The sequence below is a fragment of the Budorcas taxicolor genome, chromosome 5 (assembly GCF_023091745.1).
Source record: "Budorcas taxicolor isolate Tak-1 chromosome 5, Takin1.1, whole genome shotgun sequence".
Lineage (NCBI taxonomy): Eukaryota > Metazoa > Chordata > Mammalia > Artiodactyla > Bovidae > Budorcas > Budorcas taxicolor.
The window spans coordinates 16774248-16801494 of NC_068914.1; the positions used below are offsets into that span (position 1 = coordinate 16774248).

General features: G+C 40.3%; 1 protein-coding gene across 1 annotated transcript; it reads right to left on the bottom strand.

The window, feature by feature from the left end:
- Positions 1–1327: 1327 nt before the first annotated feature.
- On the bottom strand, positions 1328–26966 carry OIT3 (oncoprotein induced transcript 3). The gene is made up of 9 exons (XM_052641210.1): positions 26906–26966; positions 22376–22750; positions 21509–21616; positions 16570–16692; positions 12546–12668; positions 10624–10784; positions 8597–9012; positions 2947–3046; positions 1328–1501 (listed from the first exon to the last, which is right to left on the bottom strand). The coding sequence occupies exons 1-9, from the start codon at positions 26964–26966 to the stop codon at positions 1328–1330; spliced, it is 1641 nt and encodes a 546-aa protein (XP_052497170.1).
- Between the last annotated feature and the right edge of the window lie 281 nt (positions 26967–27247).

Consider the following 27247-nt stretch of genomic DNA (forward strand, 5'->3'; position numbering starts at 1 on the left):
TTCGTGACCCCATGGACTGCAGCCCACCAGGCTCCTCCATCCATGGGATTTTCCAGGCAAGAGTACTGGAGTGGGGTGCCATTGCCTTCTCCGGGGGCTGGTGCCTACATCTTGGTATTTTAGAAACACTCCCCAATGATTCTGATGCACTGTGAGGCCTGAGGACCACTGAAGTTAGGGACCGACAAACAAAGGCCTGGGCCATATCAGGCTTAGCGCCTGTTTGGGTAAAGTTCCTGCTGTTCCTGTGCTAGGATAGCCGAGCTGAGTAGTTGCAGCAGGGCCTGTGTGACCCGGGAAGCCTAAACTAGTTACCCTTCAGCCCTTTACAGAAAAAGTTTGCCAACCCCTGATTTAGATTGTTTTCTCCTTTTTCTTCCTTTTGTTAATGTTACTGGTTCCAATACAAGCTGTTGGTTGCAGCCTTTTCTAAAAAGAAAAGTAGAAAAACTGTTTTCTGATCTTCTGTAAAGCCATAAAACGAACTGGCATATTTAGCAAGAGGATTTAACTGCGGATAACATTTATCTCTGTGATTTAGGATAGTTACTTCAATAAAATGTATTAAGCACCTACAAAATAGAGTATGGTGTAGCTTTATAGCTTTTTCTATTGTCAGTCTGAGGGCGCAGAATGCCAAATAACAGGGCATATGTTACCATATTTTAATTTTGTCTACTGTTGAGTCACTGAACCACTTAAATCCATGTTAATGAATTTATTAACATTTATTAATTGAAAATAGTTTAAGACAACATAAAAACCCCAGAGGAAAATATTATGCAGGAGAAAATCCAAATAGTTTATTTTTAGTACATACTTACAGTGATAAACTTCCAAATCCCCTATAACTATTCTGTATTTGAATGGAAATTTTAGGGTATAATTATTGTTTACATAGTTAAGGAGTCCGTGGGTATTTAAGTCATAAGTTCAAGCCACTATGTCACTTTTTTAATTCCTAATTTGAAATGATATACCCAACTTCTGACTTCAGTGGTGGTGCTACTGTAGCCTACTCTAGGTGTTTTATTGCAGGAAAGAAATGGGGGAGCATGGGAGTGAGCTGTTTTGGGGGTGCATGGCACAGCTTTCCACATTAGCAGGATGAAGTTCCATCTGGAACAGGCTGGTCAGCAGCGAGGTGACTTTTCCTGACCCAGTGGGCTGGAGTCAGAGTGAGTCGGTTCTGGGGGTTTGTCTAAACCCGAAGTGTAAGGTTTAAAGCAGCATGGTGTTCTAGAGCGTCAACTGATGCTCTCAGAAGACGAGGGGAGAATTCCAGAGAGACAGGCCGCCTGCAGGAGGACTTGGGTGGTGGGCTGTCCTAGTCCTCCCAGTCGATGCTGATCGGCCCGCCTGTCAGCATCTGGCTCTGTGGACCAGCGGCATCCTCTCCTTCTACTGCCTCACGACGCACTCGCCGGTGGCAGCCCTGAGCACAGCGAGAGCGCTCGTCGAGCATCCCGCAGACCAGGACCCGGCAGTGCAGGAACACTTCCTGGAAAGATGACAATGATAAAGAATAAAAACAGTGAAGACAGCTGCCAGGTGGGGGTGCCTACTAGAAGCCAGACACTACCAAATGTTTCATATGTTTTATCATTTCATCTAAACAACCACCCTTTGAGACAGATGTGATCCCCATTTTACAGATAAGGAAACTAAGAAGGTTAAGGAACTTGTCCAAATCCACACATTTAGTAATGAGGCAAACATACTCAATCACATGGGTGATTTAAAACCTGACATCCACAACTTATGCCTCGTGCCTGGACACAAGACAATTTTGTGAGGACAACGTCTAATAACATTAACATCTTGATTCATCACATCAAGGTCTGGGCATAACATGGGGTCCCACCCACTTCTGTGTAAAGTAACAAGTTCTTTCTGCAAGCTTCTTCCTATAAGTAGCTTCCCAATGCATGCTGCCCAGTTGAAGAGGAAGATCAGGGTTAGCCATCATGGTTAGCAGTTATTTCGAAACAATGATGAAGCTGGACAGCACATGAATACACTTAGATGCGTTATAGAAAAAACTGTTGGCCTCAAACTTTCCTTTGCTTAAGTGTTTCAGCAATTCTGCTAAAATAAAAAACCTTCCACCTTAACACAGTATATCAATATATGGCCTCTTATAACCTCTGTTTACTTATATACATTAAAAAACTGTTTCATATTCAATTTGCATTTAAATTTTTTATGACAAGAATTTTTTCATATCTCCTTTTTCTATATTTCTTTGTACATTAACTGCTTAATATTGCATCAATTGATGCACTGGTTTAATGCCTCTCTCATAACAGTACTCTATAAGCACATTCAACAAACCATGTTTCTATTTTTGTTTCTGAGAAGCTGTCAGAATTGAAATTTTTTGACTGATAATTTTATGGTTATTACACATTGTCAGATTATTAATTAATTGTCAGGTTATTACACAACTTTCCAGAAAATATATCAACTTATATTGCTACTATACACATCTCCCTATAGCCTTGAAAGTTGGGATTTATAATTTTTAAAAGTTTCATATGCATAAAATAGTCTTATAATTATTTGAATTGGCATGTAAAACAGTGAAATGCTGTTTTCACTGAACATTTCATTATTTGTCTTTTTTGCAAATATTCTCTCCATATAGTTTGCCATGTGACCACTACACAGGCTTTTTCAATCACACCTGCTCACAAGGATTTTGGATTATAATCACATCATATTTTCTTTGAACAAGCCTGGTTAATTTATTGGGAGGGGGCAGATGATTCTGACATTCATGGAGGTGTTAAGATTCTAGATGCCCAGTGTTATAGTATTTTTCATAAAGGTCATACAGGTCCCAATGGTAGGCTTTAGAATGTGAACAAACTGGGACAGTAGGAAGGCTCAGGTTCATGAGGGGAGAGGGCAGGCAGCTTTGTAAGGTAAAGGTGTTCAGCTCACCTTGTGGTCTTTGCCCACAAACTTGAAGACGGGGGCCTGAAAGTGCTTTGCGAGGTGATCCCGGGATGTGTACTGCTTTACTGAGTCATCTGAAACACAGCTGGAAGTAGGGCAGGATAGCACGTAAGACTTGATTTCTTTTTTTTCTTTTTTTTTTTAGAAAAATGCAGATTTTATTGGACTTATTTTCATCACTATGTTCGCAGTTAAGACTTGATTTCTTAAACAGAGGTGGAAAAACAATCCAGTCCAACGTGTTTGGTCCAAGGAGAGGCAAACGGGGTGGAGGAGGTTGGGCTGCACTCAAGATTTTTGAGAATGAAGGAAAAATGAAATCCCTTCCCTGTGAAGGCATCTCAGACACAGCTCTGCTCATTAACGCTCTCTGTCCCATCTCTCATTCACTGTACCCACAAACTGTGCACCAGGACCTCCTGTTAAGTCAATATATTGAAGTATTAGTAACAGCAACAACATTTATTATAAAGATATCTTTCGATATTGGGTTATCTTTTTAAGGCTGTAGTTTCATTTTTAATACATCGTAGGAATTCTGCATTCATGTACTTTATTACTGATTTGAGAAGGCTTTTCTTTATTTATCAGACACCTAACAGATACTCACACCTGAAGGGGATCCAAAGGTGAGCAAACCCCAATTTGTACAACAAGGAGCTGCATAAAAATGTCAGTTTCTTAGATAATAACTAGACCTATTTGGGGAAAATAATTTACTTCTAAAATGTTTTAATACCTCTTTTCACAGATTTAATGCCAAATTTTAATTTTATAGTCTTTGAGATTTTAATCTCAGGTCTGCCACTTGAAGTGAAACTCCTTGGCTCGCCTCAGGGTTAGCTGGGGGGAAAAGAAGGGTTCTTGATTCTCCACTTTGAGCCCAAGGATTAGAATAGATGAACCATTTTTCCTAAAGGCCAGGGCTCATACATATATTGTCTTTTCCGTTCTGAATTCAAAAGGAACTTTTATCTATTTTCCTTTTCGTGGATGTGGATGCTTCATAGTTTCTGTCTACCAGGCCAGTAAAAAAGTGGGATCAGATATAAACACCTATAAAACTGGATACTTACTCCACATATTTACAGAACACTTTCTAGTTTATTGCTAATTGCTGTTTCATGGCAGTCAAAACATCTAATGAAATTATTTAAAAATATGACACCTTGACTTGTATTACCACTGGTACCTTATTCCCCTAAACTGAAGAGGATCTAGAAATATAATGTAGTTTCTGTTATTTATTATATTTATGTACACATTGTCATTTTCCTGAGGGTAAATGAATCTATGCCATTTCTGATTATGTTCTCAAACACCAATTGCATATCTAATCTGTGTGACACACTCTGCTGGGTGCTGCAGAGGAGTCAGAGATGAACAATGTGGTCTGTGATGTCAAGGAACTTAAAAGTCCAGTAACGGCCTCAGCATTTTCAATTTATCTTTACCTAAAATACTATTTTTATGATTTACGATGTTAATTTCTGATGTACAGCAAAGTGATTTAGGTATACACATATATGTTCTTTTTCATATTCTTTTCAATTACAGGTTATTACAAGATATTGACTATAATTCCCCGTGCTATAGTGTGTGGGTATGCTCAGTCGTGTCTGACTCTTTGCAACCCCATGAACTGTAGCCCACCAGGCTCCTCTGTCCATGAATTTTCCAGGCAAGAATACTAGAGTGGGTTGCCATTTCCTCCTCCAAGGGATCTTCCCAACCCAGGGATCAAGTCGGTGTGTCCTGAGACTGCTGCATTGACAGGTGGATTCTTTACCACAAGTGCCACCTGGGAGGCCCTATGCTATACAGTAGGCCCTTGTTTATTTTATATATAGTAGTGTGTATCTGTTAATCCCAAACTCCTGCTTTATCCCTTCCCCAAATCCCAACTTACCCTTTGGTAACCATTAGTTTGTTTTCTATGTGAGTCTGTTTCTGTTTGGTAAATAAGTTCACTGGTATCATATTTTAGATTTTACATATAAGTGATATCATATGGTATTTGTTTTTCTCTGTCTGACTTCCTTCACTTAATGTGATAATCTCTAGGTCCATCCATGTTGCTGCAAATGGCATTATTTCATTCTTTTCTGTGGCTGAATAGTAAAAGAAATACTATTTTTAAAAGAAAAAGTGTGACAGAAAGAGTTGTTGTAGGGTAGCACATTACAGAATAGAACCCAAGACACATTCCGGCTCTTGATTGGGTGTTTGCTGTGATTAGACAATTCTAGTTCATCAACTCCAAGTTCATGTGCTAAAAGAAAATAACAACAAACAGTACAGGATAAGTCCAAATAACTGATTACCCAAAAGTTGTCCAACACTGGATTTTGGAATACAGTGTTTCTTTTTCTGGAGATAAACTTTCTAATTCTACTTTGCTTAGGCTTGCATTTAATTTTTTTGCATTCTCAGAGCATATGCCAACTAAAACTAAAGGGAAGCAAATCAGATGTGTTAAATATCAGGGGAAACCAGCCTGATTTAAATTTTAAGCTGAGGACAATGAATAATCAACCAATTTACAAATATAAGTAAACAGCATTATGTTTATTTCAGGACTCTGAACTAGCCCCAAATTAGTATTATGGAAACACTCATTCAATAATTCATTAGACAAATAGTTAATGACCTTTACTGTACGTAGGCAAGGCATTGAGGACGATGAAAGGAAGATTTCTAGTTCTGGTTAGAACAATCGGGGCAGGCTTCATGGAGGGGAAAAAATTCCCAGTGTGTCTCAAAGGACCAGTAAGAATCAGACAGGAAGAAAAAGGAAAGATTTCAGGCAGTGGAAATGGCAGCTGCAGAATCAGGAAAGTGTAAGGAGCAACAGAAGCTGTGAATTGCCCATAGATCTCTATGGCAGGAGCAGAAACCAGAGAAGGTAGAGGTCAGAGGGTGAGGCAGAGTGAGCCAAACTGAGAGCTGGATTTTATCTTGAGCGAATATCTCAAATGCACCATTACTGCTCTTAGCTAATACTGTACTATCCAGTATTGCACTAGAGATGAAACTATTTGCCTATGTACAGTGGAAACAGGTTCACATAGCTGTGTTTTTGAGTTCTGCTTATGCTTTTGAACAATTTTAATATCTTCCATAGCATTGTTTTTGTGTGTGCTCAAGGCTGGAAAATTAAATAGCACATCTTCTTAGAACTGAATAAAATATAAGTATATAATCCTAACTGAGGGTCTGAATAGAGTTTATAAATAAACTTCACCAGCTTTATTGAGACTGTAGGTTACATGTTTTCCCAGTAAGTGAGTTAAGACTATATGTTTGCAAGAGGAAATGCAAGGGGCAGGAGGAAACTTGTGGCAAGAGAAATATTCACTGCCTTGATTGTAGTGATAGCTTCACCAGTGTGTAGACATCAGAACTTACCAAATCGTACACTTCATCTTTTGGCCACACTGGGCGGCTTAGTTTCCTGACCAGGGATTGAACCCAGCTCCCTGAAGTGGAAGCATAGAGTCCTAACTACTGGACCTCAAGGGAATTCCCCAAGCTGTATACTTTGAATAGCATATTTATTGTATACAAACAGCACTGCAATAAACCTGTAAAAAATTTAAAAGTAACCAAAACCCACCCCCCACAAAGTAAATCCATCCCCAAGTCCACTTAGCACTAATTATGTGACTGAAAAAAAAAGAAATAAAAATTGATGCTTCTATGTTTCATTTTAAAACTTTGTGGAGATCACTTTAAGATGGCAAGAAACCCAAAGGCCTGTTGTCTCCCATGAAACCTGCCTCTAGCCATCCAAAGGAACTCAGATGCCTTTTCCAGATTCTGAAAACAAGCTAAGGAGGGTACAGGAATCTGAAGCTAGAGGTACTCCTGCTAGTAAACAGCTAAATTTGCCAACCAAAGAAGTCAAGAGCCATCAGTATATTTTCAACAGGAATCTGACTATATATATACTTTGTTTTTCTTTTGACTGGATACCCAGGGCTCTGTGGAGATGAGACTTGAGAGCTGGGATGTAGGAGGCTGTGTTTGGAAGCTTTCATCTGTTCAGGTGAAAGATAAAGAGGGCTGGAAATAAGGCAGTTAAGAGTGGAGAACGGAGTTGGGATATTGCTACTTTTAGAAAGGCTTTGCAGTTGATCCTAACGTGTATCAAAAGTTTAAAATCACTGTGCAGGAAATTGATACCAGCAGGGAAAGGTCGCCTGTGGTGAGAGATCCAGGAGGTTAAAAGCAAAGGAGAAATTTCAGAGTCTATCAGGGTAATTAGCAAAGGGCATGAACCAGGGCACATCTGTGGTGCTCTTCACTAGGCCATTTGCCTTTCCTTAAGCGGCAGGTCCTGACCTGCTAGAGATACGTCCCATCTGACACTGAGGATGAGGAACTGATGAGATACAGCTAGGAGTTTAGGATGTGAGTGTAATTTTCCTGGGAATGTAAGCAGTAGATGTGGTAACTGTTAGGCTTTTAATGACACATGGACACATGCAAAGTTCTCAATCCAACAACCTCAACAGATATGGAACTCTCCTTTGTATAAAACAAGCAAACAGAAACAAAGTTCACTTGATCTCTCCTCTCCTAAAACCAACCAATAATTTCATCTCTCTCCTTCACGACCAAACTTCTTAAAGCATTTGCTGCTTCCACTTCCTTATCCTTTTGCATTTCTCATTCCCCATCTGCCACCCTTATGCGAAGAGCCTACTCATTGGAAAAGACCCTGATGCTGGGAAAGATTGAGGGCAAGAGAAGGGGGCGACAGAGGATGAGATGGTTGGATGGCATTGTTGACTCAATGGACATGAGTTTGAGCAAACAGAGAAGCCTGGAGTGCTGCAGTTCACGGGGTCGCAAAGAATCAGACATGGCTTAGAGCCTGAACAACAACCATGCGACCCACGCTCTACAGTCTCTCTGACCAGGTTAATCAATCCTATGTATGTATATTAAGTTGCTTCAGTTGTGTCCAACTGTGTGACCCAATGGACTGTAGCCCGCCAGGTTCCATGGGATTTCCCAGGCAAGAATACTGGAGTGGGTTGCCATTTCCTTCTCCAGGGGATCTTCCCAGACCAGGGATCCAATCCATGTTCCCTGCATTGGCAGGCAGACTCTTTACCATTGCGCCACCGGGGTAATTATCATATTCAGTATTTTTACAGCAAATCTGCTTTTCAACCTATGTCCTTTCATCTTGGTTAAGGACATCTAGTCAGTCATACAAGTTAGACCCCTTGGAGTTATTCTGGACTCTGCCCTTCTCACCAGTTTTTACCACCAAAATGTGCACAAGTGGTTTCTGAACTAATTAAGAGCAGGCAAGAGTGCTGCTTGGTTTTATGAAATGATTGAAGTTGCTATTGTGTCCAGAGATCAAATGTGAAAGTGTTAGTCCCTCAGTCTGTCCAACTCTTTTCAGTCATGGACTGTAGGCTACCAGATTCCTCTGTCCATGGAATTCTCCAGGCAAGAACACTGGAGTGGGTTGCCATTTCCTTCTGCAGGGGATCTTCCTGACCCAGGAACTGAACCCGAGCCTCCTACACTGCAGGCAGATTCTTTACCATCTGAGCCGCCAGGGAAGACCCGTCTGAGAACTAAGGCTAATCCATCATTCAAGAAGCCTACTTACCCATCCTGGATGAGGTAGTACTTCATGATCTCGTCGATCTTGGATGTGGGAGTGGCAAAGCAGCTCTCCACCAGGCTTTCTAAGCCATTCACGTGCACCAGGGGCTCAATACCAAAGTAGAGGGAGTCTCGCAGCTTGAGAGTAGGCAGAGCTTCCCGGTAAGGCTCTTCGAACTCACGGTCCTTGAAGATCTCCAGAGTGAATGGGAAGATTCCATGACTGCGGCTCATGATTTCCAGCGGGGTGTTGCGAAGGTTGGGAACGTAGCCTTCGGAAATGGTGTACAGGCGTGGAAACTCACAGGTCACAGGAATCAGCAGTTTGCTGGTTCGAATGATGATGTCACCGCTGCTCCCTGGGGTCTGCTTGGGTAGACCTGTCACCAGGTTGCTAGCCACGATCTTGTCGTTCACCACCTGAGCGAGGCCAGAGCCAGGAGAGGAAAGAGTCTCTGTTTATTATTACAGAGCACCCTACCCGCTGCCCACCGTAACATTCTCCAAATTTCTCTTTACATCAAAACACATGAGAGATTCAGTTGCTAAAACCTGAAATTAAAAAAACAAAATTGCTTCTCTTCTTTTTACTAACATGTTTTGACTGTTAAGAGTTTTATATACCACTTCATGGTCAACCCACACATTCCTTTGGAGTATTAGTCATAAAAACCTGAGCTATGCAGAATCAGCAAATTCAAAGCTCTGATAGTTTAGAAAAGAACAGCCTCTGTATATTATATTTTTCTGGAATCCTAGACTTGGTGACTGTGCAGCAGCAGGACCTTGGGCTGAGCTCATCTGCAATGGGCTTCAGCTGTCGCATTTACTCAGATGATTTCCAGTTCTTCATCTCTAGCCTTGTCTGCTCTCCTGTGTACCAAGAACCCCTGGGTCATTGCAGAGCATTTCTATTTGATTATCCACAGATATGACAAAACACAATTTGCCTAAAGTGGGTCCTTCTCAAATATCTCCCCAATGTCTCATCCCAAGTCTAATTAGCTCTCTGACTTTTCTGTTTGTTTCCATAAATAAATACTTGTTTATTTGATTGCATGGCCTCTACACCAATCTCCTGGGTCTAGGTCCTCTTTTTTCTATTCATTTTGTCCACTTCTGATTTCATCATAACAGTGCCTGCTTCATCCCATTCCTATGGGAAAAAGCCAAATGTCTCACCCCAGCACACAAAGCAGATCTTTGAAAGCACAGTCTCCCTCCACCCACTTTTCCAGTTTCCTTTCCATTATTCATTCCTTGCCAGTCAGGTTGTGTTGCCCATTCGCTCAGCATAAGCCTCAAGAATTCCCATCTCTGAGAGTTGATCACTTGTTTCTCATCTGAAATGCCCTTTCTCCACCTCTCTGCCTGTATAAACCATGCATATGCTTCCACCCCAAATCAAGTCTCACTTGTCTTGACTACTCCCGGGTTTGTCCCTTTCTGGCCTCCTATACCACCTGTCAACTGTATCCCTGACTCACATTTTATGTGTATTGGTTTTAGGAACCATGTATGTTCCTAAAAGTCAGGAATCTTATTTTGGATATATTTCACATATCGCTCAGCCTCCCCAGCACAGGGCTGTGCACAGATTCCTGGAAGGAAGAACAAATCTTTTACCTCTGTCTGGTTCAATCCTTGGACTCATTTGTTATCTCATGAATTAATCATTGTTTTCTTCAAGTAAAATAATTGGTCAGAGGAGACACAGTAGGCCTCCTGGTACTGGTGCTGACACACTCAGGAAAATGTCTGTGCATATTGGAGAGATGGTATTCAATACTATTTGAGAACTGAAAGAGCAGAATCCTTTTTAACTTGCTGTCTTGCCAGTGTCAGGACCACAGCACAGCACAGATGCTCAATAACACATCTGTTAAATGAACAGCCTATGAATTTTTGAGCACCAGACTTTCATGCGGAAATATGTCATCTATGACACAAGCCACAACGCACACATTCATCAACCAATTCCCAAAAAACTAGATTTGGTCATTCCCCAAGAGTCCTCCAGGAAGAACCTACATCAACCACTGTGCCACACGTCTTGAGGGAGAAGAGGATGTTGACATGGGTGCCATTGGACACGCCTCGGCAGGAGGTGTTGGTCAGGAAGAGCTCCAGACCGCCAACCAGGTCCCTGGGGATGCTCACTTCGATGGTGTTCGACTTGCAGAATACAGGGACTGCGGGGACAGGGGGCGCTGTTAGAGCCAGGAAAGCGGGGCTGGGAGAAGGGGGAGGAGACCACTAGGAGAAACAGCTTCTCCCTCTCGCACTGTGAGTTTTTTTGTGGTCAAATAATGCTCACCAAATACTGTATTATTTCCCAAATGAAGAAATATTGTTCTGAAGTTTCAATTTAACAAACATTTCAAAGCGTGTCTAGCGTAACTCCATGTATCAAAACACTAAAGATGAACTTTTAGCGGAAACACAATTTATAGGCGATACAGGAAAAGTACTGCTTTGATATGGGCTTAAATTACATAATGTTACTGCTTTGACTTCACCATTAATTACTGCCCCATAAAACAGTGGTAATAAAAACAGCATTAGTGCACTTGGGGAAAAGTTCCAAATCATCCTTGCATGGCTCAGTAAACCATAAACTGTGACTATAAATCCCACTTTAATTTAATATAAAAAGATTGCTTTTCTTAAGGATTCTCGTCTCAAGACTGTACAAATATCCTAAAATGAGTATTTCTGAGTACTGTCAGACAAAACACAAGGGCAGTATCAGTGTATGAGGGCACATAATAGCAATGACTTAGTATTAAGAAATCACAGATAGGTGCTTATTAAATATTTGCTGGATTGATAAATTAATATTCTGGACATAAATAACTAGATTTCCAGAAAAACAATGATCTGTTAGAAAAGAGGAACTCCACCTAAATTAAGTATTGAATATTAGTTATACAACTAATAATAGAAATCAGGGTAAATAAAATCAGAAGTAAAAAGCAAAGGAAACCATATGTTCCAGCAATCCATTTCTGAGTATAGATCCCAAAGAACTGAAAACAGGATCTCAAAGAGATATTTGCATACACATATTCATAGCAGCAGGAGAAGGCAATGGCACCCCACTCCAGTACTCTTGCCTGGAAAATCCCATGGATGGAGGAGCCTGGTAGGCTGCAGTCCATGGGGTCGTGAAGAGTCGGACACGACTGAGCAACTTCACTTTACCTTTTACTTTCATGCATTGGAGAAGGAAATGGCAACCCACTCCAGTGTTCTTGCCTGGAGAATCCCAGGGATGGGGGAGCCTGGTGGGGTGCCATCTAATGGGGTCGCACAGAGTCGGACACGACTGAAGTGACTTAGCAGCAGCAGCAGCAGCATTCATAGAAGCATTATTGACAATAGCCAGGAGGAGGAAGCAATCCAAATGTGCATCAATGGATGAATGGATAAATAAAATGTGGTGCACACACGCAGTGGAATAGCTTTATAAAGGGAAGAAATCCTGTCATACGCTACCTGCATGAAACTTGTGGATAATTTACTAAGTGAAGTTAAGTCAATCACAAAATGACAAATTGTAGGAATCCACATATATGACGTACCTAAAATAGTTGGCTTCATGGAAATTGAAAGTAGGATGGTGGTTGCCAGGGGCTGCAGGGAGGAAGGAAGGAGGGGTAGCTGTTTTTAACGGGTACAGAGTTTTAGATGTGCAAGATGAAAAAGTTCTGAAGATTTGCTGCACAAAAATGTGAATATACTTAACACTGCTGAACTATGCACTTAATACTGGTTTAGATGGTAAATTTTATGTTACATTTTTTAACTGCAATTTTTGAATGATTCCAGAGTGAACACACACTGCTGAAAGAGCTGGTATTGTAAAAGATGAGAATCTTGACACACTTGGGTGAGGAAGACAGGGAGATTTGGGGCAGAAGAGGTCAGAGCAGAGGCTAAGCATGTACTACCTTGGCAAGTGTGGTTATCCTCAGACAGCACCAAGCCCCGGGGACATTCACACTGATAGCCTCTCTCAGTTGTAAGGCAAGAATGGCTGCAGCCACCATTGTTATTGTGGCATCCTTCAATGTCTGCAATAAAAACCGAAAGAAAAAGGAAGGATCTTGTAGCCCTCTTCCCCAAGAATTCTGGTTCTTGGACTTATGGTTTGCATCAGGCATTATACTTGACTTACCATAGTATCACTGGGGCCCAGCTCAGTCACTGAGGCATGCAGGAATGTCCACAAAGAAGTTTTGATTAAATGTTAGAGCTACAAAGAGCCATCTTACAACACAAACACAGCTCTCACCATTTAAGCTGCTCATTTTGTAGAATCCCCTTCAGCCTGGATTTGTCTGTTTTTCTCATGATTAAAGTATAATTTCGGGAGGAAGACTAGAAAGTCATTTCTTAATTGCTGTAACATTTAGTCCACCCAATTTTGAAATGTTTATTACTGATGTAAAAGGAACTCACGGAATATAAACTCAAGCAGAGCAGCTAAATGGATCAGAGTTACTCAGAGTTATTGCCAATGGTTGGATCACCAGCCCCTCTCCTCGAATCTCTAGGAATAACAGCATTGGAGATATTTTTCTTGGGTTGACAGCACATTATAAAAATGAGACCTGGACAGCACACTGAGAGATTCCACTCTACTGAGCTCTTTCATTCTTCTCTTATGAGGTAGCTTTAAGTTTTCTTTTTAAAAGGTTTGCATTTTCAAAAAGCATACTCAATCAAATGGGCAAAAAAGGAAAAATATTCAGTTGAAAAATGAAGAAACTACCACATAATGTCATAGTTAGCAGAGGGAAAATAATGACCTTTGTGGGTTCTGGATGCTATCTTCTAGATCATGGATCATCAAACTCTGGCTGCTATATGCTGTTGTATATAAAGTTTTATTAGCACACTCAGTCATGCTCATTTATTTCCCTTTTATCTATGGGCTGCCTTCTCACTACAAGGGTAGAGTTGAGTAGTTTCAACAAATTCCATATTAAATATCCACTGTTTGGGCTATGCAGAAAAAGTTTGCTGCTCCCTGTTTTAGGGGTAAGGTAATATTTTTAGGACTTCCCTGGTGGCTCAGATGGTAAAGCGTCTGTCTACAATGAGGGAGACCTGGGTTCAGTCCCTGGGTTGGGAAGATCCCCTGGAGAAGGAAATGGCAATCCACTCCAGTACTATTGCCTGGAAAATCCCATGGACAGAGGAGCCTGGTAGGCTACAGTCCATGGGGTTGCAAAGAGACAGACATGACTGAGCGATTTCAAAGGGAAACCCATTTAAAACGGAATGCCTTCAGGAATCCTCTGGTGGTCTAATGGTTAGGACTCTGAGATCTCAATCCCAACAGTCCAGGTTTGATCCCTGGTCAGAACTAAGATCCTTCATGGCATGGTCAAAAAAAAAAAAAAGTGGGAGAGAATGCTTTCAATTCATTTAAGATGTTCAAGGAAAGATATTAGCCAGTTTCCAGTTATAGGTATAAGTCTCAGTTCAATAATGATAAAAATATTAATTCTTTGGAACATCAGTTAATTCAGTTGGAATGAATCAATTTTTGTGAAATAAGGAGAGAGAATAAATTTGCAACAAATTAATCTTCACAAAATTTAAGAGAAATTAGGTTATGACCTGTTTATAAATCTGTAGTTAAAAAAGATAAAAGTATTCTTACAGGTTTTTTAAATAGCTGCAAATGATATATAATGATATAGGAGAAAGCATAAAATATGCTATAAAATGTTAAAATCAACATTAATAGGAAATTTTTTTCTTAAAAGTGATGTTCCTTAAGTCATTTAATTTTCCTGGGTGTCAGTTTCAATAAATGTAAAATGAAAGTGTTGGATTAAATGTTTATTAAGAATATTTCCAGATCTAAGACTGCAATACCCAAAATAAGCTGAAATTCTTACTTGGATTGAAGAATTTTAAGTCTCTTACAAGGATATATATACCAAAATGTTTAGAATGGATATATCTAGCAAATGGGATTCTGGGTCCATATCTTTCTTTTACTTCTCTGTATTTTCCTCTATGAACATAACTCTCTCATAATAAAACAAACAATAAAAATTACTTAAAAATTAAAAAGAGCCTTTTATTTAAAAAAGAAAATATGCTAATCTAACAGACTAGCTAAACAAACAAATATGTTTGGACTATCAATAAAATGTAAGGATTTCCAGAAAAACAAAAAACCAAAAAAATCTCCAGAAAGGGCTTCAAATATGAACCTTAATCCTAAAGTATAATTCATATTCAAACTTTATCTTCTGCTAAAATACTTTTCAGTTATGATTATTAGGTTTTAAAATGATATGAGGATTAACTGTAATACTTCCAATAAAATACTCATAGATAATTACAAATGTTCCTCATGGAACATTTCATTAATAAACAAATATGCAAAGATGGTTGTATAAAATAAGATTTAAGGAGGATTCAGGATATTACCCTTATCCAATAAAACTTAAAGTACATTTAGCGTTTTTATGAGAGACAGCAGTTTGATATCCTGGTTAAGGACCCTGAGTTAATAATGCAAACTTTGTGGCATGAAATAAATTGTGACCACTAGCCATAATTTTTCCTTTTAGGGTAGCAGTTTATTATTTTGAATATAGATAGAATAAAGTGAACTCACAAGCAGTGTTATAATGTATTTGCCACACATTCAGTTACCCTCTGGGACATATATGTCCTCTGTAAATAATGATAAGCAGCAGCAGCAGCATTTATTTCTTCATATAATCTGCACAGTTTTTTTCTTTTTTTGGTCTCTCAACTCTCAGTGTCATGAGATTCAGATTTATTAAAGTAGAAATTATAAAATTTCAGCCCAGATAATTTGCAAGGGCAAATGTGCCTGAGAGAAGGGATATTATCAAAGCTTCATGTCATAATAGTAGACAATTTCCATTTCAGTTATTCAACATACATTTCAAATTTTTTATTACTTAATTATACAAAATATATACAGAATTTTTGGACTTCCCTGGTGACTCTGTTGGTAAAGAATCTGCCTGAAATGCAGGAAACCACTGCAATGAAGGAGACCCAGGTTCCATCCCTGGGTTGGGAAAATCCCCTGGAGAAGGAAATAGCAACCCTCCCCAGCACTCCTGCCTGGGAAATCCCATGGACAGAGGAACCTGGCGGGCTACAGTCCATGTCCAGCTCTACAGTCCAAGAGTCGTACATGACGTAGTGACTAAAACTGCCGCCATACAGCATTTCTACTATCAAATCAGGTAAGTTTACTTATCTCCAAACATGTGTTAATCTCTAATAAATGCAACGCATATGAGTAAAATAAATGACTTCATAAAACCCAGTTTCCCAAACTTCCAAGATGGTAAGACTCAGGCAGGAAACTTGGTAAAAACACAAACTGTAAGGCCCCGCCCACCTCACTGAACCAGAGTCTCCAGGAGAGAGACCTGGGAAGCGCCAGCTTTAAAAGCATGCAGGTGATTCTCAGCAAGGAAGTCTGAGAAACTGCTATAAACCATTTGTTCTGCCACCTGCCTCCATTATCTTGCTACTTCAGATGTGCTCCCTGGGTCTGCAGCATAGCCAGCACCTAAGTTATTTAAAAACGCAGGATCTTCACCTGACCCCGGACCTACTGAATCAGAACCTGGATTTTAACAAGATGCCAGGTGATTCGTGGGTGTATTAAAGTTTGAGAAACATGGAATACCCAATTTTTATATCCCAAACTAAAAATGCAGCTCTCTGCCTCTTGCAACATGCAACAGCTCTCTTCTGCCAAAGCTTGGAGATAAAATCAACACTGCATTCTGTCTGCAACACAAGCATTCTGCCGTGATACTCAGGGATGATGGTTTGTGGTTTCTTTACACAGCCAAATTGTGACTCTCTTCTAACCCTGCACAGTTTCATAAATGTCCAAAGAATAAGCCAGTGGCTTAGTGGGGACTCTTGATGTGAATCCCTTCTTGCCCATCTCACCTTCACATGTCTTGCCATCACTTCTGAGCACACGGCCAACCCCACACTCACAGCGATAGGAATTTTTGAGGTTTACACATATCTCACTGCAGCCACCATTGTTTTGCTCACATTCATTTTCATCTGTAGAAGAGAAAGCACACCATTTACACAGTGCTGAGCCATGCAGTCTTTTCCCAAGCCCCTTAGCAGAATCACTACATCTTTTCAGATCCTGTTCATAGACTTTCCACAAACCATCTCCAATATAATCACTTCTATAATATTAACCTGGTCTCCTCAACCAAGTCATTTGTCCCTCTGCCCTCTGCTGGCATGGAAGGCAGCTGGTTGTTTGCCAGTTCCCTCCTCAGGGCAAAACTGCTGGGGAAATGAAATTCCCTTTGTTATCTGGTTTCACTTATTGGCTTGTATTAGCGAGTCTCATTTTCTCCAATTCCTGAAACTTATAAATCAAACTGTGTTTTAAATGCATTAAATAAATTTACATTGCAAAAGGATAGGTCTGATGAACTTTTTTGTGAAGCAGTCTTCCTTTATATATATATATATATTTTATTCAAGTATAGTTGACATACAATGTTTCAGGCGCACAAGGTGATTTAGTCATACATCTACACATATATTAGTTTTGAGATTATTTTCCATTAGAGGTTATTACAAGATATAGAGTATGGTTCTCTGTGCTATACAGTAAAACTTTGTTGATTGTTGCATATCTGTTTTTTAAAAAAAATAAAAATCGAGCATTCCATTCATACTTAATCAAACAAGTGGAATCAAAATGTTATGAACTGTTTAGCTATGCAAAATTCATGTTTTCTAAAATATATGTATTGTGCATACTATTAGTGAGGCAGTCTTCTATTGGGTTGGCCAAAAAATTTGTTCAGTTTAAGTAAAAAAAGACACATTTCTCGTTTTCATGAAGAACTCTACTGACTCTGTTTACTAATTGAACTAACTTTTTGACCAACCCAGCATTATCAACAACAGCCTTTAAAATCTGTTTTAACTATCGGAAGGGCCTTCCCTGGTGGTCCACTGGTTAAGACTTTGGAGGCAGTGAGGGTTCCATCTCTGGTCGGGGAACTAAGATCTCATGTGCCTCCTGGCCATAAAAACAAAATATAAAACACAAACAATGTTGTAACAGGGCTTCCCTGGTGACTTAGATGGTAAAGAATCTGCCTGCAATACAGGAGGCCTGGGGTCAATCCCTGGGTTGGGAAGAGCCCCTGGAGAGGGCAATGGCAACCCATTCCAATATTCTTCCCTGGAGAATTCTGTGGACGGAGGAGCCTGGCAAACTGCAGTTCATGGGGTTGCAAAGAGTCAGATACAACTGAGCAACTAACACAATGTTGTAACAAATTCAGTAAAGACTTCAAAATACTAAAATACCACCTTTAAAAAAATAAACATTGGAATATTCCCATATTGTACTTAAGTAATGATTGTTATCCTTTTTAAGAATCTGATAAAGGATAATGATTTTTGTTATAAAAAATGTACAGTTGGCAACAAATGTCAATCCACTTCCTTCTACAAACAAAAAATGGGGGGCTTGAAAAGCTAAATTTGTCATGGGTTGGATATAAGATATAAACTAGGGACTGGGATTTAAATACCCACTAAATGACAGAAGGCACGGCCGCGGGTCCCTGAGAGAAGATGAGCTGGAACTGAAACCCTGCTCAAGCCCGGGACCTTGGAAAAGGCCTCCCCGTAGTGAAAGGGGGAGAAGAAGGGCTCTGCTCTGAGGCCAGGGTAAGCAGTAAGGAGCTCTCTGCCTGAGGTTCAGAGAGAGAAAAAAGCCTTCATAAGAGCCAAGTCTGGCTCTGCCATGGTTGAAGTATGAAGTCACAATTCCTACATCTCGTGGGGATCTTGAAACTGAGAAACTGATGTAAACTTTGACCTGGATTGGTGGAACTTTGGTGACGAAAGCATCTGGAACACTGCTGTGTAGTGAAAACAAAACAAAACAAAAACCAGCTTCTTCAAACCAGGTGATAAGAGTAGAGTTCCACAGAAAAAACAATCACAATAGAAGTCGGTTTACCATAAAACACTACACAGGCGGAGATGACCCGCTCTGAGAAAGCTGATAAGGTAACAACTGGTAATCTCTGAACTATAGAGAACAGAACAACCCAAGAAAATACGTAACACAAGGATTTTTAAAATTACTAAACAGATACGAGGCCAGTAACCAAATAAAAGAATGTGTAGGAAGACAAAGCAGAATTGAAACCAAATACACAGAACCTGTAGAAATGAAAAATACAGTTGATAAGATCAGGCCCTACTGCCTGGACAGTGGATGAACAGGGGTGCTGGCAGCCTTCCTGGGTACAGCCACACTGGTGCTTGGGTCCAGTCTCTGCCCAAAGCCTGGACTGCTTACCTTGAGACTGATTCTTTTTACCAGAGAGAGAAATACACTTCTATTTATTTAAGCCATTGTTATTTGGGAGTTAATTGTCCGTTACAGCCTAACTTAGATACTCAATGCCCCAGCAATTCCAATTTTATAGGTATAAAATGAAAAAAGTGTGGAGAAAATCTCACAGAAGAGTTAAAGTTCTTAAAACTATGTTAATTTTAAGAACACACAAAAAGGCGCTATATAGTTAGTTATATATGTTATATTGTGATTGCTATTTATTACATAAATAATAAAAGCATAAAAACAGGGACCAGAAGGACATACACTAACTTCAAAATACTAATTCCCCTGGAGGGTGAGAGAAGTAAAAGAGATGGCATGAGATAGCTTTATCTGTGTCTGTAAAATTTTATTAAAAAAAAAAAAGAAGAAAAATTTAGCTATAAGTCTGGGTACTTGAGGGTCTGTTATATTATTTTTCTTTACTCTTCTCTCTCTCTCCCCGAAATACATAATTTATAATAAATAAATATAATAATAAATAATAAATAATTAAAATTGTTATATATATTTTTAAAAACTAAAGTAACATTGACACCAAGTTTTGCTTCTTAATTTCAGGGAATTCATGATCTCCCTGAAACCAGTAGACAGACCCCAGGTAGAAACTGGCAGCTTTTCCCTGTGTCCTGATAGGCAGAAACATCCAAGGTAAGTTGCTAAGCAAGAGAGATGTATGGTGTGAATAACAGGTGGCCTTTGATTTAAACAACAGCAATAATTAAATGTGTATATTTTTATTTTTATATCTGCCTGAAGAAATCCTGGAAGCATACATAAGTAAATAATGTAGGAGTTTACTTGGGGTGGAGTTGGAGGAGGGGGAAATAAGACAAATGGAGGACACAGAGCTAGACGTTTCACTGTATACCTGTCATGATGCTTTAACCTCTGAGCCACCAGGGAAGCCCATTTAAATACATTACCTGTTCAAAATTTATATTAAAATAAAGGCAGAGAAATGAATGAAAAACCCCTGCCTTAAAAGGAAGCCAAATAGTTTCCAACAGATGTGTGTGTGTGTGTGTGTGTGTGTGTGTGTGTGTGTGTGCACATGTGCCTGGGCAGTGTGAGAGGTTGGGGGGACTGTAGGAACCATCATCTCCCACACCCCAAATCTGTTTGCAATAAATCACATAGTCAAAATCGACCATGCAAGAGCCATAACAACTGTTATGAGAGGGCCTAACCCTGCTCCATGAACAGTTGGTGGGGGTGGGGGGAAGCTGAGAAACAAAAGCTTTTCTAAAATAAGAACCCTTTGATAGCCCTTTCATCCTGATCCCTATCCCACCCTGATCTTATTACTACTCTTCGGGAGAAGGCAGGTGTGGGGCAGCGCTTCCCTTTGTCCCTAGACTTGTTTTAAATCTCTTTGAGTCTGAATACAAAAAGCTTCATAACATTAAACAGAAAAGAGATGACCTTCAGTCCTGGGTTTTTCAACTCTATTTTCTCCCAGTTGTGGACAATAAAACATATATACAATTAGACAACTCTGCATTTCCAATGAATAACCTGACTCCCCTTTCTTGCCACTCAGACAAACCAAAATTATAGCACTGAAGCTATAGGAGTATACCTGTAGGTAATTCTAAACCAAAGCTATCCAACAGAAATACAAAGCAAGCCACACATATAAAATTTCCTATTAGTCACATTAAAAATTTTGTTAAAAGGCATTGGTAACATTAATTTTAATAACATATTTCATTTACTCTAGTATTTCCAAAATGTTTCATTTTAATACATACTCAGTATTAAAATCATTGAGATATGTTCTTTTAACTAGTCTTCAAAATCCAGTGTATATTTTACACTTACAGCATGTCTCAATTTGGATGATAAATCTTCATCAGAAATATGTGATTTGTACTTTAGATTCATGAAGTTTACAGTACTCTCAAGTTGTTCCACATATTTTTAGTTTTCCAATGACAATCAAATATTAGCTTTTAAATTAAAATTATGTAAAATTACAGTTCAGTTTTCCAGTCACAGAAGCCACATTTCAAGAGCTTCATAGTTACATATGGCTAGTGGCTACTAGCTGCCTTTCCCTGGTGGCTCAGACGGTAAAGCATCTGGCTACAATGCGGGAGACCCAGGTTCGATCCCTGGGTTGGGAAGATCCCCTGGAGAAGGAAATGGCAATCCACTCCAGGACTATTGCCTGGAAAATCCCATGGACAGAGGAGCCTGGATAGGCTACAGTCCATGGGGTCACAAAGAGTCGGACACAACTGAGCGACTTCACTATTCACTATTAGTGGCTACTAGATTGGACAACATAATCCTAGACTGCCCCAGTACATGATATGAATTTGACTTGAGGCTTTAGTTATGAACCAAAAAGGCAAACCCCATTCTGAGTGTTCAGAGACACAAAGTGGAAAAATGGTGGTGCTATGAGTCAAGAAGAGTTTTTGATTTGATTTGTCCTTTTGCTCCTAATAGCCTTTTTCTACTGCAAGATGAGTTTCTTACCAAAGCATGTCTGTCTGTCGGGGCCTAGCACGGTTCCTGGAGCACATGTGCACTCAGTGGTACCCAGGCAGCTGCCATGGCAGTCGTCATCACAGATGTCATAAAAATCTATGGAAGGATAAAGATGACCTTTCATGAGGGGCGAGGGTCAGAGGACACTCTCATCCATGAAAAAGCCTCACGAGTTCAATCATGGGGTATGAATTCCTAATCAACATCAAGAGAATTCTCACTGTTCTGGGTTTATATAACCCACTGGCAAGAGGTACTGCCCAGGGGCATGGGCAAGTTTTGTCATTGAGATCCATGAGTCCTAACTTCAGATCCACACACCCCTGGGTGACCCTGGTGTTTTCTGCAAAACCTCACCAAACACGAGCTGTAGATTAAATAGCATTATGTTCTACTCTTCTATGCAGTCTATTTTAAAAATGTATACAGACTTTGATGGGATTAATAACATGAAAATTCATTTGAAAGTATTACTGATCTCAAGTAGCTTCTTCCCGTTATACATCATTTCTAAAGAATATCAATGGATAGTAAGCACAATGCTACCATGTGGATGTCTGCAATATATCTAAAGAAGGGGTCTTCTGTGCTCAGAAAGGTTGGAAATCCACACTAAATTACATAAAAGACAAAACTGGTCAAAGTCATAGCTCCCTTCCCTTTCTATTCTTAGGAACTTTTCAGAAACTTAAGAGCAGACCCCAGAAATCATGAGCTAGAGATAACTGTGCTCCTAAATCAATGTTCTTCAGGCGCTGAGATACTAGTACAACAGAATTTCCTATGGCACTATTCTCTTTGATGCCATTCCTGTGACCTTTGAGGGGAAGGAAAAGAGTCCAGGGAAGTACTCACGGCCACAGTAGGCATGAAAGCAGACGCTGGGCTTGGTCAGACGGTACACATAGTAGCCTCCAGAGCAAGACTTGACCTCCACAGTGGTGTTCCATAGGCAGCAGTTGCCGTTGAAGCTCGCACAGGCCTGGCGTTGCACAATGCCATCACCTTCCAGAGGGTGGCTGCCATTGAGCCAGACAGGTGCATGGGTTCCGCAGTGGTTTTCTGGTATGCAGAAGGTGGGCATAGCATCCCCCGCCATGCCTGTGAAGCGGTACCACTCCCCGTCCACACTGTTGTCACATAGAGGGGAACCTCGAGACTCGTCGAATTGGTGCTCAGTGTTCCTCCACGGCTCGTTCAGACTGATGTAAGCAGAGCAAGGGTCTAGGGCTGGGAATGAAAAGGACACCTCAGAGGCACCTTGATGGTTTGGATCACAGTGGCAATAGCCTGAGTTTACTTTCTTGATCTTAGATTTCAAGAAAGAAATAATCTAAAGTCCCTAAAAGCAGTTGTTTAAGATTCTTCAAGTTGATGTAAACGTATTTCATAAATGCCTTTTACATTTGAAAAATTATTTCAAATCTACTTAAGGCTCTGGGTTTGCACTGGAGTAAACCTTTTATCCACAGTATTCCTCTGATAGGATTGTTGTTTAGACCAAAGGAAGTTATAATCTTACTGAACACTGCACTGGTCAGACTGGATTTTGAGTACTGTGTTCATACCTGGAGGCTATACTTTATGAAAGTAATGGACAAACCTGATGTTCAGAGGATGGTGACCAGATTTAGAAGGGAGCCTAACAATTATTTATTGGGGAAGAAGCTGAGAACTATCATTTGGAGAGAAAAAAACCCTGCATATTATGTATTACTTTCCAAAAAATCTGGAAAAGGCTTGTGAAAGAAGAATTAGGTATTCAGTTACAATGACAAAACAAAGTGCTATGGGGAAGTGCATTTCAGTTCAGCTATCCAGTAATGGTGGTTTGATCGCTAAGTCGTGTCTGACTCTTGTGACCCCGTGGACTGTAGACTGCAAGGCTCCTCTGTCCATGGGATTCTCCAGGCAAGAATACATGGAGTAGATTTCCATGCCCTTCTCCAGGGGATCTTCCCAACCCAGGGACTGAACAGGCTTTTCTTATGTTTTCTGCGTTGGCAGGTGGGTTCTTTACCATGAGTGCCACCTGGGCAGCCCAGTAATGGAGAAGCTGTATCACAGTGTGGTAAGCTCTTCATCTTTGAAAATTCTGAAAAAGACTGGATGGTCCAACTAGATGGTCATTTATAAGCAAGCTTATGGGTGGAATTTTGTACTAGTAGGTAGTTTGGCTTGATAATAAATATGTAAACTTATTCTGCTGAGAAGTAAAAGGCCTCTGGCACATGCTTTGAAATACACAGTCTAGTGCCAAGACTAGTCTCCATGTGAATGTGGGTACATGTTCCACCAGCTTATTGAAAATATCATGAACTTTGTGTCTTCACAATTAGCCATGGCATCACTGTCTAGAATACAGCAACATTTCAAGCATGCATTTTTAAGGCATAAATAACATAGACAAGTATCTTATCCAAACCATTTTAATGACTGAAGACACCAATATCTCGTTTTCTCACTGCTTCTCTCAATTTCAGAAAAATGCTGAATTAACATAGGCAAATTTTGCTTATAAAGAATCTTACAATAAAATCAAGAAATTCTAGAAAGGAGACCTAGCCGGAGGATACTATCCTTCTTAATGCACGTGAGGCTGATTTAATTGACATTGTAGGCGGGGAATTCATAGCAAGGCCAGTAAACTTTGTGGACAAGAAATTCAGCTTTAGTAAATACTGCACAATAATTAAATGTGATGGGCCTTGTTGATAAGCTGTCAAGAAAATATTTTGAATTTTCCCAGTCTACATTTCCAATTCAAGTTTACTCTCAAAACTTCAGTCACAGGTAGAGGAGGGTGTAGCCTAGTGCCCCGCTAAGAATACAACAGGGACAAGAAATGAGTAGAACACTGCATATTCTAAAAAAAACTTTTGCAGAGTTACACATGGAAGGCACAAGCCTCCTTAAAATGTCCCTGAGGTACCCCAACTGTGTCCTAGGCCATGGTTTGATGTCCCTCGAGGGGAAGAAATGTCCACATATGGACTCTCTACCCTCTGAAAAGGGAAACGTTCCCTCATCTGCTCTCCCAGCTGTGGTTCTCTTATGAAGAAACGTTTCCAGGGCAAATTCACAGGTGATTATATATTCATAGAAATATTTGGTTCATCTCCTTGGCTCTAATTTTACAAGAAATGGTTAGGCACTCAACTGGTAATGGCTTTTACAGAAATTCCTAAATGTCCCTCAATAACTATTTCATGATTTATAAAGTTTTTCCTTAAATATAACTATCATTTCTTGTGCCATTCGCTAAAAGTTAATTTCTTCTCTTGTAGGGATATATGGCACACATAGAAATTTACTATCTTCTGTAAAATAAACATATATTAAAAGTTACTCATGCAATATTTTCTAACATTAAAGAAACCCATTCCACTCACCCCCCTTTTAGGGGAGTACTTCAATCCTTAAATAATCTGGCCACTGGGGTCAATTCCTGTTTTCAGACTCTCAGTGTGGAGGCCAGAATTCGGTATTGTATGCTGCGTCCTGAATTGCTGATATATGTACACACATCCATATATACACTCCTCAAATGAAAACAGCCGGGTGGATTCCTCTCGAAGTTCAAGCCAGGGGGCCTGGCTGGGAGAGAGCCGGTCAGCCTTTACCAGGATTCTCGCCCATCAGCCCCCTGGCCAGCTGCCCCTCCCGTATCCCCCGAGCCGGGAAGCGGCGCGGATGTCCGTGCGACCCGGGCCAGCAGCTCTCAGCGGCCCAAAGCAGAGAGCAAATGTCAGCATCGCCGCCCTTTCATCCCCGGGGACCAGGAGTCCCTGACGGTCCCGGTCCGCACCCCCGGCCCCGCCCCTGGGGTGGTCGCGGTCGCCCGATTCTGCGCCCCCGCTCTCTCTCTTAGGCCGGAAACCCACCCTCTTTTCTTTCTCTCTCCCCCTTCACTTCCTTCCCTCCCACCTCCCCTATTCTCTGGCTCTTCTTTTCCTTTTCACTCACTTCACCTCTCCTCTCAGGCAACCTCACCCCACCTCAGAAAGTCCCCAGCCCCTAAAGTTTTCCCTTTTCATGGCTTGGAGTCAAACGTCCTAGAAGTGCTGGGGGGAAAAAATTAATAAAATAAAAAATATCGAAGAAGCGATCCAGAGAGATGATATGGGGTGGGAGGTGGGAGGGGGGTTCAGGATTGGGAACTCATGTACACCCGTGGCGGATTCATGTCAATGTATGGCAAAACCAATACAGTATTGTAAAGCAAAATTTAAAAAAAAAAGGGAGAACGCGTCTGATGGCAGGGTACAGGAGGTAATGGACAGTTAAGCCAGGGAAGAGAGTGGGGAGAAAGCAGAGAGGAAGTTGAGGGAAGGACGGCTTTGGCTCAAGCGACTCTTGGTTACCTACTGGCAGGTACAGGGTGATTAAACTTGGCCCAAACCTATCTTTAGGGCTATTTTTTAGACCAGTTTTAGATGTAGAGAATAGTTGAGAAGACTGTATAAAGAGTTCACATCTTCGGGCACCCAGCTTCCCCTCCTGATCTTTGCCACAATTAATGAAGCCCTGTTGATACCTTAACTCAAGTCCACAATTTCGATTTCTTTAGTTTTTGCCTATACCTTTCTCGGTCCCAGGATCCAATCCTGGATACCACATGACATTTAATTTTCCATGTCTCCTTACTGTCTCAAGCCTAGTTTTAATGTTTATTTTTAAAGGTACTAGAGCAAGGCCTTAGTTACCCCAAAGAAATAGGGGCAGTTAAACACTGAGCTTCCCCCAAATGCCAAGAAGTATGATTCTCTTCATCTCAGCCTCTTCTCACTCTGTCTTCTAGTTAGAACTTAAATTCTAATGGGAAAAGGAGAGAGAAAATTGTTACTAACTGTAATGAAAACTTTGCTTTGTTGGCCTGTTTTATAACAAAGCTGAGTGGGGAGAGAGTTTAAGATTCACTGAGTCAGTGCAAAAGTCATATTTTAAGATGTCAAACCTAGGAAGTCTGATTTATCCAGATCTGTACCTTTATGGGCACAGTCAGTCCCTTGTATTTGTTAAAGGAAAAACTCTATCCTCCACTCTGAAAATCTTTTTTTTTTGCTCTTAAAGTTAGGACTATAAAAGTGCCTAGAAAATAAAGAGCTTAGAATTCCTTTTACACATACTCCAAGAAATATTTAGCTCGTGGAAAGTTGTTTGGATTTGGCAGATCCATGGAAATTTTGGATGCCAGGTGAGAGGCTAAATGGAACATGAAATGAAATTCTCTGAAAACATATCTCCATAGGTTATCAATGACTTTTCTTATACTATTCTAGAAACAGTATTTAAGATAGTGGAATCTTGCTCTTAATAACCTGTACATAACAGCAAATTCCTCCAAAAACAGAAAATATTGTGCCAAGTACTTGCAAGACTTACCCCTTGGTGACACTAGTGTTACTATGATGAAGAGGCAGGCGAAAAGCAGGAACTGAGGCATCCTTCTGGACCAGCCACCAGAGACAGACTGGAAAATCCTCTTGATTTCAGTTTCCCTTTGTCTACTTCTTTTTCAAGCACTTTAAAAAAGGCCTCTAGGCTCTTATGAAAAAGACTTTTTAGTACTGGTTGGGCCTTTATCAGAGGAAGAGGATGACTGGGATAAGGTGTCCATTGCTCTGGCCTTGACCCCAGATAAAGGCACTGTTTTACATTGTCAAGTTATTTTATTGATATTTTTCTTTAGGGAAAAAAAAAACAAAACCCTCACAATCCCTCATC